The sequence below is a fragment of the Danio aesculapii genome, chromosome 2 (genome assembly GCF_903798145.1).
Source record: "Danio aesculapii chromosome 2, fDanAes4.1, whole genome shotgun sequence".
Lineage (NCBI taxonomy): Eukaryota > Metazoa > Chordata > Actinopteri > Cypriniformes > Danionidae > Danio > Danio aesculapii.
In genome coordinates this window covers 33,571,361-33,588,217 of record NC_079436.1, presented here as the reverse complement: position 1 = coordinate 33,588,217, position 16,857 = coordinate 33,571,361, and the positions used below count along the sequence as shown (strand labels likewise).

Below are 16,857 nucleotides of genomic sequence, written 5' to 3'. Positions count from 1 at the left end.
TTCTTTGAACAGATTATTAACAGGTCTAACATTAACCGTCTGCGCGTGACCATTCTTTCATTATCACTCACAGTATGTTTTTTTTTACCTGCTTTCTTTTGCTTACAGTTCATTTTGTTAATATAGTTTAATTATCTTTTTTTAACAATAACATAATAACATTGCTTTAATATGAGATTAACTCCCTGTTTATGTGTAGTTAACTGGTGATCTGTGATATATAAATATATATATGTGTGTGTGTGTGTGTGTGTGTGTGCGTGCGTGCGTGCGTGCGTGCGTGCGTGCGTGCGTGCGTGCGTGCGTGCGTGCGTGCGTGCGTGCGTGCGTGCGTGCGTGCGTGCGTGCGTGCGTGCGTGCGTGCGTGCGTGCGTGCGTGTGTGTCTCACTCATTTTTTTCTCATGTTTTAAATTTTTTTCATTCTGCATCTGAAGTTACAATATAATATAAATGCTGCCATTTAGAGCATGCTTGTTCAAATTTGCCATATTAGTATGATTTCTGAATCACACTGAAGACTGAAGTAAGGATGCTGAAAATTCTACTTTAAATTTAAATATATTAGAATAGCAAGCAGTAATCTTTTTTTTTTCTTATTTTAATGTTTTTTTTCTGTATGTTTGTAGTTCTGTATATTTGATCAAATAAATGCATATGAAAACCCCCAAATGTAAATGTAAACTGTGTATGCTAATGTCTTTGAATGAATTGGTTACACAATAATTAATCAAATAAAAGTATATCCAATTTAAGCTCAAAACCAGTTCTTTTTTTCAGGTCTGTCACTTCAATCAGAGGAGAATTAGTGCCGTATTTGGTCCGTAAGCAGTTCTCAAAGTCTTTAAACTCCCAACATGTCACCGAGGATTCAGAGAAGAATCAAAAGCAACAGGAAGCTCACATCAATATGGGTAAGCTTCCTCCTGTGATGACTTGCATGGGCACATTTGATATTTACCAGAATCTTAAGTGTACATAATAAAAGTTGACCTTTTACAAATTCGCACATGCCTCCACAGATCTCCTCAGCACCAGTAAAGACGAGGCGCTGCTACAGCTTGCCCGGGAGAGGTCGTGTTGGAATGATCATCGCGGAGACATGAGTGAAGCCTACCACGGCGGTAAAATACGCTGCTACGTTCACATCATGGAGGACGGCATGTGTTATCGCGTCAACACACTCGCCGCTTATATAGAGGCCAATCGCGTGGTGAGAACAAGCTGAAAGAACTATTTTCATTAATACTGTAAAATCTGCTCATAGTTTAATATGTTGCTTAAAATCCTGGTTCAGGTGTAATGACTGCACTGAATTGATGGATGGTTGTCCTCATCTCTTAGGTTCCAAAGTTGTTTGAAGAACCTCCAATCCATCCAACTGCAGTGGTCTCTGAACGCTCTTTGGTGAGTCTCATAGACATGCCACTATACTTCAAAAACATGATGGCTATGAAATAATATACAGTAGTTAACATTTGAAGTGAACCAAAAATGTTTTTCAAATTTGTCTAGGACAAGATTGGGTTTTGTTCAATAGTTTTAGGGCAACTTTGATGAAAGGTGATGATCCACTTCAAATGTTGACTACTGTTTGTGACCCTGCACCACAATGTGATGTTGCACAGGAATATTTGTAGGCAAATATTTGGGTCAAAATTGTAGATTTTTCTTTGATGCAAAAAAAATCATTGAATATTAAGTAAAGATCATGTTCCATTACATGTACTGCTGTAAATATATGAAAACTCAATTTCTGATTAGAAATGTGCATTGCTACACATTTAATTTAAACCACTTTAAAGGCGATTTTCACAATATTTCGATTGTTTTTAACCCTCAGATTGCAGATTTGAATAGTTGTACCGTTCTATTGAATAGTTGTTTATTTGAACAGATTTCAATACTTGCATCTCTGCCAAATTGTGTCCAATCCTTAAAAAGTATACATCAATGGAAATCTTATTTAGTTTTCAAGAGATGTATAAATCTCAGTAATACTAATAAAAAAGAACAGTTATGGTTTTGTGATATTTGGTCATATTTCATACCTCATTAAAATGTTTAAAGGCTAAGTTCATTCACAAAACTAATTTAATTGCTTTAAGCCATCCAGTTGACTTTTTTTTTTAAGTAAAACATCTAGGTTTTAGGTATAATAAAATTATAAAATAAAATAATAATAAAAAAACATACTGTCAGGAGCCACAGGTAATAATTGCCTGATTAATTGAAATGATAAAAAAATTGGTTTGTAAAGAAACATCTTTTTTTTTTTGGTCAACATTATCATATTAATCTTTAACATTCTATTAAAAGTCAATCTGTTTATACAATAAATGTCATTTTGATGAGCTAAATAACATTATCCCCCTCTCCATTACATCACAAGGCCATGGATTAGAAGTATAATGCTATAAAAATTACAATTGGTTTCATGCATGGCTCACGTCATGAGGTCCTAATGCATTGTCAGGAAGAAAGGTAAAGGTAGTCATTTTTGTATGCCTCCACATCTCAAAGTGCCAGTAGCCATTGACTTGCAATTTATGATTAATGAAGTACCATGGTTTCAGCTAAAATTCCTCTTTTAAAGTGATAAGTTCACCCAAAAGAATATATTTTAAAGAATGTTGGAAAACACTAACTATTGACTTCCATAGAATTTGCTTTTGGACGCTCAGGTTTATCAAATACCAGAACAAAAAGTTCAAACTAGTTTGGAACAAGTCAATTGTAAATAAGAAAATGATGATAAATTACATTTTTTTGGGTGAACTATCCCTTCAATGTTCTGCTTAAAACCGTTTTTCTGCCATTAGAATATACATTACTTATTTAAAATGATGTCATCTCTTTTATTTAGGTTGGGAGTGACAGCATTATTGGGCCATCTTGTCAGATATCAGACAAGACATCAATCAAGCGCTCAAATGTTGGCACGTCAACTATAATCAAAGAGAAGGTGAAGATCACCAACTCCATCATCATGAACGGAGTCACTATTGAAGAAGGGTGAGTAGTTCTGACTGTTCAGCAGAGTGTGATGCAGGGAAAAGCCTTTTTATGGGTCATTTATTTGTAGATCAAACCCAGACAGGATGTTTAACTAAAGTAATGTGGTGCATTCTTTGAATGGTGAAATGTAATCATATTTGACAACATACTAATAAACTGCAGTATTTAACTAAATAAATAACCCAATTATGTTGCTACAGGAAAGCCATTGGCGAGTCATTTGGGAACAGTTTTGAACAAGAACAAACTGTCAACTTTTTTTGCATGAATAAAAAGAGACTATGAACTGCAGCCAGCAGCTTATTCCTTGTGCAGTATAGGAATAATATAATATTCAATGCTTATGGATATTTAACTATTATTGCACAAAATACATTGTATACTTTGTTGTAATTATGTGATTAGAAATGCATTTGAGACTACAGTACATATATAACTAGAGCATTTAAGTTTACAGTTTGCATTGAAACTGAAGCAGCATTGTCCTGTACTTTACATAAGAAATGTCTTAAATGCAAATGTAATAGTTCACCCTCAAGATATTTGAAAGAAAGCTGGAAACCTATAACTACTGACTTCTATAGTATTCATTTTTTCTACTATGGGAGTAAGTCAGTGGCTACCAGTTTTCAGCTTTCTTCAAAATATCTTATTTTTTGTCCAACAGAAGAAGGTTAAAGGTTTGTAACCACGTGAGGGCAGGTAAATGGACAGTAAATTTTCATTACTGGGTGAGCTATTTTTTTTTTGCATGGTTCCAACATCAATGAAGTACATGAAAATATCAGAAAATTTGTGGCGAGTTCCAGAGATAGTAAAGTCAGAAGAGTTAAAAGTTTGGGCATTGTAAGATTTTTTGTCTCCTTATGCTCAACAAGGCTGCAAATCTAAACAATACACTGAAAAAACATTATCAAAGATGATTCCTTGCATTTACATTTTTTTAAAGTTAAGCGGTTGTAAACAATTTATTTGGTAAATTTGCTTATTCAACCCATATAAATTGTTTGCTACAATTTAGCAGAAATAATTTTTTCAGTGTACAGTAAAATTGTAATTAATTATTTTCTACATTTTCTTAATTTTTAAAAGTAATTCATTGGTGTGATGGCAAAGCTGAACTACGGTAGACTCCACTCGCTGAAAATAAAAGATTTCTGCAAAATTGTTTGTTTAAATTCAGCCCAAATAAATTGATTACAACCACTTAACTTAAAAAAAAAAAGTAAGTCCAAGGAATTATCTTTGAATCATTTTTTTCAGTGCTGTTACATGATCCCTTATTTTAAAGGCCGGGTACACAGCAAGCCAAATGTTGGCCACATTGGGTCATCACTAAGCATCTGTCAGGCTAGTTTGTTTGGTATGTTCTACACATTGTTGAGTTTGGCTGATGAAAAGAACACTCTGATTGGCTGTCGAGCTATGACTCAGTGCATAAGAACAATAACTGAAATGAAACTAGGCAAGCAGTGCAAGTCATGAGACAAAAAAGCCAGCTGTCATATTGTCACATTTTTTAAATATTTGCAAATAAAGATTATCAGATGTATTTGGAAAAGTGAATCCCTCTGTGGAGAGCTGGACGTTCTGTGAAAATAGTACATAAATGCTGATTTGTTTTCGGAGTTTGGTCACACTTTATTTTGAAGGTCCGTTTGTTGAATTTAAGTTACATTGCATCTACTTGCCTACTAATTCTCATTAGATTGTAAGTAGACTGTGAGGTTGGGGTTATGGTTGGGGTTAGGGTCAGTGTAAGTTGGCATGTACTAGCAAAGGTGCTTATAGTCAGTTAAATGTCTGTTTAGCAGCAGTATCAACAGATATTTAGCAGACAGTCTAATAATACTCAAATGGACCATGAAAATAAAGTGTTACCCGGCATTTATGTGTGCAGCACTAGTTCCAGTTTCTCTTTGTGCAATGGCAATTCTGACAATACTGCCTCCTGCAAGTATTGAAAGGAATATACTCTAACACAGACACAGGATTTACATTCTCATTCAGTCGGCTGTTGTCCGTTTACTGTGATTTTGACTGTGTCATCGCTAGTCCTTCGACATTGGCTTGGTGTGTCTCATGCTTAATATGCTGATTTTCTGCTTAGGAAACATTTCTTATCATTGCCTTGGACTAATTTCTGTTGCTGTTTTGATGAATCCCTTACCCAAAGAGCACAGAGCAAATATTTAAGTTACCCCTGAGCGCTTTTTGTTTGTTTTTCTGGATTTCTTATCATTATCAATGTTTTAAAGAAGACCATAATGATTTCAGTTTCTTGTATTTTCTTGTATTTTTTTTCATTGTCAGATTAATTTAATGAATACCTTCTAAATAAGTGTTTGTTTCTATCAGAGAAAAATATAATGATGCCTAATATGTGTGTATATAGCATACAAAGCTTGACTGCTCTGCGCCGTTGTCCTGAAGCATCCGCAGTCTAGAATGTCAGACAGATTGGCTCTACCCAGAGCAGTTTGTGGTCTGGATCAGATGTTCAGCGTGTAGAAACAAAAGATGAGATTTTGTCAGTAAGGTTAAAAGTGGGCTTGTCATAGACATAATGCGCAGAGAGTGTGAGCCGCTTCTGCCTGCGGGTGGTGTTAGGCTGGATGCTGCTGCTTTTTGTTGTGTTGAGCAAAAGCAGAAACTTGTGTTGTCAGACCCCTAAAGGTGCTCATTGACCCTGAACAGGCCCCCGGTACAACAAATTAACAGAAAAGTGATGAATGTAGATGTAATGATTCCCAAAGAAACAAGTGTCTCACTGCAAGTGTTACATGCGTGACTAAAAGACCCCTCAGCAAACATCGCATGCTTTTTATCTGAGATCATAGACATGTCAATTGTTTTTTTCGGCCAAAAGTATTTAGATTTAAGCCAATTTGGTTTAACGCTACTTTCGCTTTGCCACTGAATGCAAACTGTCTCAAATCAGCTCTGGGTGGCAATAATAAAGAGTCCCTGTTCGGTAGAAACAGGATGGAAGAGCTTTCAATTAAACTAGTCTTTTTTTTTTCCTTCAAGAAAACAAGCACAGCCAACGTGGCGACTGTTCGTGTATGAATTAGCCCGTGCATGAAGAGCGGAGTGAAAGAAAGGATCGCGGAAGGAAAGAAAGAAACAGCAACTCTTTCAAAGTATAAAAAGAAAGTACGAAGGGATTAGGAAATCCCTGGCATTTAAAAGCGCCACTTGCATTTTTGGGCCTTTTGTTTGCATGTAGGAGTGGTTGTTTACAAAGCTCGGGAGGTTCGGGGTTGATGGGACGGGTGTTGGTGGCTTGTGGGGGTGGAGGGCAAGTTGGAAGAGGAGGAGGAGGGGGGGTCACAGCAAGGAGGAGCATAGTGTCAGTAATTAGTGGTATTTCAGCAACTGCATCTTTGGTGGTCTCTCTGTTTAAAACGCCAATCCATGTAATCTCCCATCTACCCCCTCTGTCTCACCCACTCGCTCTCTTTCTTCAAACCTCGCTCGCTCTTGTACACACCCGTGCACCTGAATAGAGCGCCCTGTGTAGCTGCCAATAGAAACCTGCCTCTGTCAGCTACAACACGGCCGCGCTTTCCAACGCTTTTTGATCTGGAAAACTGGACGTACTGTCCACAGTCCCTGAGCAATCCGGGAGTATGTTAATAAAACCTTGTGGTTGTATGCTTTTTTTTGCGTCACTTGGGAAGGTGTGAAATGGCACTTCCTGTAAGTTCTGTGACATCAGGACACTAAACCGCACTAGGGCTCTCCTGTACGTCACACGCCGATGTTGTTTTTAATATATATGCTAATGCCGCCTAAAGGAAAATAAAACAAGGCTGGTGAAAACATTGAGGTATCGGGTTTCAGATTGGGGTGGTGGTGATGGGGAGGAATGGGAGGGGGGCTGGAATCGGGTCGGGTGAGGAAAGGACAAGACCCTCAGCTGTGCAATTAGCAAAAAGACATGAAAGCCGAACACTCGCGGTAAATATGTTTCACCGCAAGAGAGTGCAGAAAAAGTTAAGAGTTGGCCCAGGCAAACCGAGTAAACATAAAACTGTGCAAATAAAGTTTTATGGTGCCAAAGCGATCCCAGGAAAATATTATTCTTTGTATGGTGTAAACAGACAGCAGCACAGGGGTGTGTGTGTGTGTGTGCCTGAGTGTGTCTCCAAGTGCACACAGTTCAAAGTTAGCAGTTCACTGTCTACAGTTCACATACACAAATATCAGTCCTTCATTATTCTCAGATATGCACAAGGATTCCAGACGTAAACATTATTTTTTTTCTTGTTTTGTCTATCAGAACTTTGAGAGGCTATTGTATATGCACTTACTGTGTGTTATTTGAATGTAGAAATGTATTTGCTACTTGATATCCTATTTCCCCTCTGTATTTTATAATGTGTACTGTTTAACTTATCTGAGCAGAGTAATCACTCTCTCATTTTACTTAGATTTTACAGAAAATACACTTTAAGTAGGCATTTAGTGTAACATGCATATGTAACAAGAGTCATTTGATGACATATTAAAAGATCACATTGCAGCCTTAAAATGCTAATTATTATTTTGTAATCCTTGTCACTATACTTCAGACCAATTCACATTATTCTCTGCGTACGAGTGGGCGCAGCCATTTGAATAATTTTGGCTCGAAACTTCCGGTCTCGTTCACTTCTATTCATTTTTAAATGTTAAAAACAGCTTGTTTTGCTGCTTGGTGTTGCAAACTGATATTTTCTTATTATATTATTCTACTTTGTCTGTATTGTCATGCAAACACTTGTTTGTAGAGTAAGTAGTTTGACCGTTTTTTATTATTTCTAGTCATTTCTCCCATAGGCAACTGAATCGGAAGTTCTAAAACGATCGCAAAAACGCGCGCACTTCCGCATTGAAGAATAAGGTCAATAGGTCTCACCCATTTGTCACCAGGAGCTTTAAATCACTTGAAATACATTTGGGATATAGTTTAGTTGTTTACTCATTTTAGTAATATACTATAAAAGAACGGATCAGTAGAAGTAAAATATACAGCTTTATTTTAACAGAGATATATGTTAAGCTGTATGATGACAATGGACAATTTTGCCCATGTTTTGACTTTATCGGGAAAGTTTTTTGAATCATTAAAGTAGAAACTGTACTTGCGTTTAATGTTTTCTATGTATAGGAAATCTCTCTTATATTTAATCAGATGCAAAAACAAAGTAGGATGTTCTATTGTGGCAACCATTCACATTTAACATGTTGTTACTGTGTTGTTGTATAGCTATCTGGCCATTGTTTGTGCAAACTTTCATTCAGTTAGACTTCCCGTCCTTCGTGATTTCTTTTGGAATAAACAAGTTTGCACATAAATATAACATTTAGGAATGAAATGGGTTATTAACCCCCTTAAACAATTTTTTTATTTTGTATTTTATTTTATTTTTTTCTACAGAACAAACCACTGTTATACCAGCATTTGTTAACCCAATGAAAATATGATGTACTGTCATCATGGCAAAGATAAAAGAAATCAAATATTAGAAATTAGTTATTAAAACTATTATTATTAGAAATGTGTTGACGTAAACAATGTATTGTGTAAATGAAGATCTGGCCATTGTTTGAATAAAATTTAATTGAGTTAGACTTCCCATTCTTTATGTTTTATTTTGGAATATGCAGGTTTGCACAGAAATATAACATTAAGGAATTAAATGGGTTAATAACAATGAGTTGGAGTGAATTAAGAGTGAATTGGAATGGCAGAAGTTTTCATTTGGTGTGAACAGTCCAGGAAAAAAAAGTTTGGTTTGGACTATATTGGCCAACTGATAAGAGGAATATCCACTTAATAGCTGAATGATAAAATATACAGTAGCCATTGCTGCATGAATCTTATTGAATACAATGTTTGATATTTTATCCAAACTCAAATAAATGCAACAATGACCAAAATCATCTTCTATCAAACACTTTTGGCTGCCAGTATATTTTGAATAAATGCTGTTCCTTTAAAATTTCTATTCATCAGAAAATACTACAAATAGAGATACGATGTAAAATATCTGCAAATGAGCAGTTTTCCATATGTTGTGATTCAGGTTTTTATTTTGGCCTATTTATTTATACTTTTGAATTGCATTGTGGGACCTAGATCTTTCTTTCAACTTTCTTTCTTCCTTTGTTATTGGGTTGGTGTTGTACATTACTGTACAAAAACCTTTTGTTAATTATTTTACAGACTTTCTTTCTCTATATATTATTTCTTATACATTATGTTATTTCAAACTACTAAAATGTCAATAAAAAGTCACGTTGGATTTTTAACATCAAAATTTGACAGAGATCAAGGTCCTGTGATGCAATTTACAACCGTAAATAAACAGAAAACACTTGTGAATCACAAAAATACAGAAACTACTTTATAGTATGTGTGTATACAGTTGTTATAAAGTTATTAGCCCCCCTCCTTTGATTTTTTTTTTCTCTTTTAAATATTTCACAAATGATGTTTAACTTTTTGTTTTGTTTATTTCAGCTACAATAAAAAGTGTTTTTAATTTTTTAAAAGCCATTTTAAGGTCAATATTATTAGCAGCCTTAAGTAATGTTTTTTTTTTTCTCGATTGTCTACAGAACAAACCACTGTTATACAATAATTTGTTAACCTAATTAACCTAGTTAAGCCTTTAAATTGCCCTTTAAACTGAATACTAGTGTCTTGAAAAATATCTAGTAAATTATTATTTACTGTCATCATGGCAAAGATAAAATAAATCAGTTATTAGAAATTAGATATTAAAACTATTATTTTTAGAAATGTGTTGAAAAAAATCTTCTTTCCATTAAACAGAAATTGGGGAAAAATAAAGAAGGGGGCTAATAATTCAGGGGGGCTAATAATTCTGACTTCGACTGTTTATAAAATGTTGACAACAATAATTAGTGCTTCCCACAGGTTTGATATATACTTGCAGTGGTAGCTGGATTGAAACACATCCTTTACCCATGCTGCATAAATAATTAATTGCATGTGACAAGTTCAGGCTTCTTTATTGGCATGACATTTAGTACAGTATTGGCAAAGCATTTTAGATATATATAAAATATGTAATATATCAACTTCATCAAATGGATAATATATACAGCAAATGAGAAATAAGCAACAGGGAAAATGAATAAAAACAGACAATATCTCTAAAATTATATTTATTAATAATGAATTAATAATTATAATAAAAAGTGTAGATTATTTAAATAAGGCAAATGAGTTGATTGACCATTTCTAATGCTGTATAAGTTGCAGCCAATTTAGATGTCATTTCTCTGAGTATTTAGTAAAGTTTTTTAATAGTTAAAATTAAACAATCTATTTACTTTTTCTCTCGGTCTCGTGGCTGTGCGTGCGCTGTCAGCTGTGAAGCCAAGCGGAAAGTAGTCTTCAATAAAAGAGTAACACAAAAACGCAACAACTTTAGAAAGCAAAAGCAAAAGTCGACTCCCGGAAATTTTAGAACCACCGGCCGGAATCCCAGGAGGCATTTTTTAGCTTTAAAAAGGCACGTCTCTTTGGGTCTCTACAGAGCATGTGAGACTATCTGAGGAAGTGTTGTTGACCGTTATTGCGCACACACAATGAGCAGTACGAAATGTGTTTGGCGAGAGAACATTTTCCACTGGTTATTCAAACGCGGATGTTTGGTTATCTTTGGCAGATATGAGAAAAGTGTAAAAGGATGATCATATTGGTTAAAAAAAAACTGTCATCGAACATACTTGGGTGGCCGCTAATATACCTGGGTAGCCCACCCAAGTAAATTCTATCTGTGGGAAGCACTGATAATTTTTTATTATTTTTTACATGATAATGAAAACGAACTGTTACTTAAGCATCAATTTAGTGTATATTACTGATTTCTGAAGGGTTGTGTGACTGACATCATCACATGAATAAATTGTGAAGTTAAAAGGGTTAATGTAAATAAAAAACACTGTAATTTTAATCATATAAAAGCTGATTATGAAATTCCTTTTTTTTTAGAAAAATTAAAAAAACAATCATAGCCACCCCAAACTTTTGAACGCTTGCCTATGCATTTGTTGTACATTGTCATTGAAAGCACCATTATTCTCTTCCTCCAGGTGTAACATCCAAGGCAGTGTGATCTGCAGTCACGCGGTGATTGGACGTGGAGCCGACATCAAGTACTGTCTGGTGGGCAGCGGGCAGCGCGTCGATCCAGAGGGTACCAAACATTACACTACACTACACAAAAACACACACAGAGATCCCATTCAATCCTGCCTTTTGTGCTGGTGTTTATGTGTGCACTCTCACGCCCATGTCTGCCTTTTGCATTTGTGTGATCTATGTGCGTTTTTAATCTGTTTTAATAGCGTATTAAACCCTAAGCTTGTGTGTACAATTGAGCTTTATTTTTTAATATGCTTAATCCTCACAGTCTCAGATCAGGGAGAGGCTTGTTGTGTGTGTGTGTATATATGTGTGTGTGTGTGGCTTCAGGCTCTTGTATTCCGGGTGGTCCGTCCGCGCCTGGTCTCTAACCTCTCCATCAATGACAGTGCCTTAAGATGTCCAGAGTCTAATTGACTGAACAACAGGGTGTTTCTGACCCTGTTTCTCCATCCCCCGGCCCTCCATCATCACTTTGCGAACTGGACTCCATTAGTTGGCCATAACCTCCAAAAAATGCTTGGGCTTACTAAAGTGCTCCCAGAAATCCCAAATTACAAGCTAGACCCCCTGTAGTTCCCCTTTTCAGTGCTTTAAGCGTTAGGAAGAAACCACGAGTCAAAGTCAGCCCTGGAAAACCCAGAGCAGAGGTTAATGTAACCTGTTATTTAAAAAGCATTGCTTATAATAACGGCCATAAATTTCCGTTCGGTAGCCCTGAGGTTGACGCTCGCTCTTTGTACACAGACACGCAAGTTTCAGATCAAATCAAAGAGGGAAATGAAGTTCATTAAAGAGGCAGTTGCTTGTTTTTGATGTGTAATGGAGTCAAAAGGCTGTTTTTTTGCTTTGAGGTTGAGGGAGAGAATTGAAGGATCCGCTCTGATGCTTGGAGAGGGAGGGTTTAATGTTATGGTGGATTGATGTTTGTGTGGTATAGAGAGGGTGATGTTAGTAGTTGGATATAAAAGTGGCATTAGAGACTATGAATTCTATGATTAATGTCTTTACGTCTGATTAATAATCATTATATAAATGTTGGACAATAAGTGTACAATGCAATAGCCAAACTTTAATTTTCCTTCAGCTTACTTCCTTTTCAGGGTGTCCGCTGGGTTTTAAAATGTCTTAAATTTCAAAAACTAAATTTTAGGTCTTAAAAAGTCTTACATTCTCTGAAATATTGTGTTGTAGGTCTTAAATCATTTTTAAACAGGTCTTAGTTTTTCCATCCAATCGCCAACAATGCATCTCAATAAAACCTTATTTTTTTCAGGGTGTCTGCTGGGTCTTAAAAAGTATTAAAAGTTGATAAATCAGTTATGAGAAAATCATTATTAATTAGTATTTAAGTCTTAATCTGGTTTTTAATGAGGTTTTAAATTTTGTTCAAGCGTTGTCCGAAGTGTTTGACTTAAAAAAAAAGTATATTTATTATCTAAATATATTTATTTACCTCGATCAACTCGATTGGTTTAGGCCGGGGTGCGTTCACCCAAGGTTCTCCGTCCGAGTGGTGTCACATAATTTGTGACGAACATGGAAAGGTGATGTGACACTCTCGACATGTAGCAAAACCATAGAGCGGAACAGAAAAATGGGAAAATGTAAGTTTGTGTACTCCTGGTTATTCATTTAAGCTTTGTTTCCTCCCAGCTTATCTGAGTTCTGTTGCATAGTTGTGCTTCATTGATATATTTAACTACAAATGTTTTTTAACAACTGTTTATTTGGTTAAAGGTTTGATACTGATTAGAACTTGAAGTGGCGATGAAGTCTTAAAATATTCTGAGGTCTTTAGAAAATCTTAAAAAGGTATTGAAGTTACCTTTAAGATTCCTGCATATACTCTTTTTACAGCAAATTCCCCATTAATTCTTCAATCAGGGAAAGACAACTAAAAACAAATAAATTAATATATAATTATATATTCCTCATGATAATACCCGGCCATTAGAAAAAAAAATCCTGTATAAGTCTAAAATTTCATTCTTAATGGTCTTAAAGCGGTCTTAAATTTGACTTGCAGAAACTCTGCTTATTTATCAGGGGTCACCACAGCGAAATGAACCACCAACTGTTCCAGCATGTTTTACACAGCGGATGCCCTTCCAGCCGCAACCCAGTACAGGGAAACACCAACACACTCTCATATTCACACACGCACTCACACACTACAGCCAATTTTGTTTACCTAATTCACCTAGCGCATGTCTTTGGACTGTGGGTGAAACTGGAGCACCCATGCGAACACGTGGAGAACATGCAAACTCCAGACAGAAATACCAACTGGCCGGGCCAGGACTCAAACAAGCGACCTTCTTGCTGTGAGGCGACAGTGCTAAACACTGAGCCACAGTGCCCAATAACCAAACATAAAATAACATAAAAATTTGTGTTTTTATTGGAAGACTTCTGTTATACTTAAAGATATTCTGAAAAATGTATAAAAAGTTTTTGAATTTAATATGCGTAACTGCTAAAGAATGTTGTTTAATGTTTTTGTTTAATATTTCTTTGAAATGTAAACTTTTTGTGATGTTTTGTAATTCAAACAATTTGTACTTTTTTGTTGACTTGTATAAAAGCCGGGTATATGCAGGAATCTTAAAGGTCATTTCAAAACCTTTTTAAATCTTTTTAAAGAGCTTCTCAGAATATTCTGATGTTCTGATCAGTATCAAACCTTTAACTTAATAAACAGTTGTTAATAAACAGTTGTACTTAAATAAATCAATGGAGCACAACCATGCAACAGAACTCGGATAAGCTCGGAAGAAACAAAGCTTGAAAGAATAAATTATGCAGTTGTTTTCAGCGACAGGTTTCAGCCACTGTTTAAACTCGTGTTTCCACAACCAGGAGTAAGCAAACTCACATTTTCCCATTTTGCTATCTGTTTCGCTACATGTGGAGAGCTTCACATCACCTTCCTGCGTTTGTCGCAAATTATGTGACATCACCCGGAAGGAGGAGCTTGGCCAGACACATCACGACCCGAACCAATCACATGAATCAAGCACGCCGTTGTTAATATTTGGAGGAAAATAAATATCCACAAAAGAACAACAAAAGAAAACCTTTTTTCTGATGTCCCCATCGTGGAAAACAGTAGTTGATTTACTTGAGCTCTTTGACTTGATTTATAATGTTAGTGTTTCTTTGCTTGTTATGACAGTATATGACAAGTATTTAGGGTGAAATGGTCAGATTAAATGATCCTGTATTGATTCTTAATGTTTCCATGTTTAACTTTGCACAATGTTAGCTTTGCAAGATATGTTAAATTGATGGTTTATCATTCAAGAGACAAAGTTCTGTGTTTTTCCAAGAGAATGGACCTCAACTGTGATTTTTATACATTTTTTAAAACCCATTGAGCATCTGAATCAATTTAGAGACACAGACATCAAGAATCAGCGTATGCATCTCAACAATGGTTAGAAATCTTTTGCTGCAGTTCATGCTTGGAGAATCATACAACATCTACCCATAGTTCCCAGCATGCTAGTCTCATGGACTGTGTCCTGTGTCGCTATGCTAATAACATCACACTATCATTATAATAAGTTTTGAATACTTCAGCTCATCTGTGAACATGATTAAAGCTATAGTCCTGTAGGATGTTATGAAGGATGTTATGATATAGTCACAAACTTCACCTTTATTTGTTGTGCTTTCAAATAACAAAAATCTTTCATACTTAAAATAATAGAATTATTTTTATTATGCTAATTACAATTTTCAATTTTGAATTAATTTGTTTCCAATGCTAATATTTCTATATAAGATAGGGCTGTCACAATACCATAAATTCATGTCACGATACTATACCAGCTGAAGTAGCATGATACCAGCTGGTATTTTAATATTATAATAATTCATCTCTGAAATTAAGCAAATTGTGAGAAATACTATATTTTATATGTTGTAATGAGTACATTTAATTTAAAAAATCACTTATTATTGAAAAGGTATTATTCCTACAGACATTTTCTGTTTTATTTGTATATACTGTGACTCTTGTTGTCATGATAGTAATAAATAAATGAAATCATCAACTGATTGATTGAATCATTCCATATGCAACATTAACTATTGTAGATCCGTTAATGACGATACTACTGTTTATAAATGACAGTAGCATCACCAGTATTTTGCATCCATAGTATCATGGTAGTACCGTAGTATCAGTAAACCGTGCAACCCTAATATAAGATTCAGCCGTTTTCATCTGTATGTTTTGATTCTTGAATACTCTTTTATTCAAAAATATATAATAACAAATCAGTACTGGATTGTTCTCAAATTCATAGCTGAAAAACTGATGCTGTTATTATAAGTGATAATCAGCGCATGCATTATATGCACTTTTAAGTAGACTCGTAGTTTATATGTCCCCTCCACAATGGGACACTTGTAACAGTTTTAAACAGCTGCTGAGTGAATCGACGACTCGTAGCGGACTTTACTGCTCTTCAACTCTGGTGGTCCTGCTGATATAGTCAACTTCACACATACTCTCACAGTCTTTTTTCTTATTCGCTCTCAGTCTTTCTGTCCCTGGCCTGTTTACTGCTGCTGTGTCTGTCTGTGTGTGTGTGTGCTTTCCACAAAGGAGTGATAGACATCTCATAAACTTCAGTGAACGCTCGCTCTGTAAGCTCCAGTGTTCCAGCATCTCTGTCCTCAGGGGACGGAGTGTGTTGGTTATGGCTGCTAAAAGCATCACAGGCCCTGGAGACGGGGCTGTTTGTGCTGGACCACCCGGCCTGCATGACGCTCACCACCGAGCTGTAAGGTGCTGCAGATTTACAGGTGCTGCGGAGGTCCATGACATGAACCTTTCCTCAGACCGTTTAGAAGCTCTTGTTCCAGCACTTCTGTCTTTGTGCCGATCGCTCTTTTTCTCTCTCTTTCTGGCGCAACCCGCTCTATTTGTCTTTCTCCAAACTCAAAACACCAAAACAGTCTTTTGTGCAGATTCCTTCACACTAAAATGTCTTTATATGGATCATCAATCTTGCTCTCAAACGTTTAGTTTGGAAAAGCCGCATTCGGCAAGAGGATATCATCCCTCCTCAGCCAGTGTGTGTATAAGCCTGACACGTTTGTAAACTGTTTGCTTGTCAGTGTGTGATGGAAAGGGCCCACAAAGGTAAACTACAGATAAACTTCTCTTCCCGCTGGCTTTTGATTCACTGGATACTGTCTTATGAGTGGTTTTGAATGTTAAAGTCCCTTTGAAATTTTCTTCAATAGAACTTTTTGCACTTGAAATTGCTAACTCAGGGTTATACAAAACCCCAGATAAACAGAATTCTGGGTTATCTGTAATAACATTCTGCTCGTGCTACATCTGGGGCTGACGAATAATCGTAGGTTTCACAATGTTTCTCACTGTACATTCCCAAAGGTTACCTTTCTTATAAGTCACCAATGCTAATATGATGAACAGCTGGCTCCACTGTTACTCCACTACTTTTACTCCACTACTTTTACTAGCATTTCCACATCGTCTTGTCCGTTATAAAAAATGTCTCCACATAGATCTTGAGCTGTTTTAAGGCTCACAAAATGCGCAAAGGCAAGAAAACAAGGCTGAAATAGGAACATATGCGATATCCTGGACTGAAAAACATGATTCAACGATGATTCCTTGGATTGACTAAAT

The 16,857-nt window shown here is 35.9% G+C and overlaps 1 protein-coding gene across 3 annotated transcripts in view; it reads left to right on the top strand.

Annotated features, from left to right (window-relative positions):
- The window catches only part of eif2b3 (eukaryotic translation initiation factor 2B, subunit 3 gamma), an 84,518-nt gene that overhangs the window by 64,616 nt on the left and 3,045 nt on the right, over positions 1-16,857 (top strand). For all 3 annotated transcript variants that reach the window (XM_056477887.1, XM_056477879.1, XM_056477895.1), the window contains 5 exons: positions 779-912; positions 1,021-1,211; positions 1,343-1,405; positions 2,865-3,013; positions 11,132-11,235. In XM_056477887.1, coding sequence (XP_056333862.1) covers positions 779-912; positions 1,021-1,211; positions 1,343-1,405; positions 2,865-3,013; positions 11,132-11,235 — 641 coding nt within the window. The remainder of the gene's footprint in view (positions 1-778; positions 913-1,020; positions 1,212-1,342; positions 1,406-2,864; positions 3,014-11,131; positions 11,236-16,857) is intronic.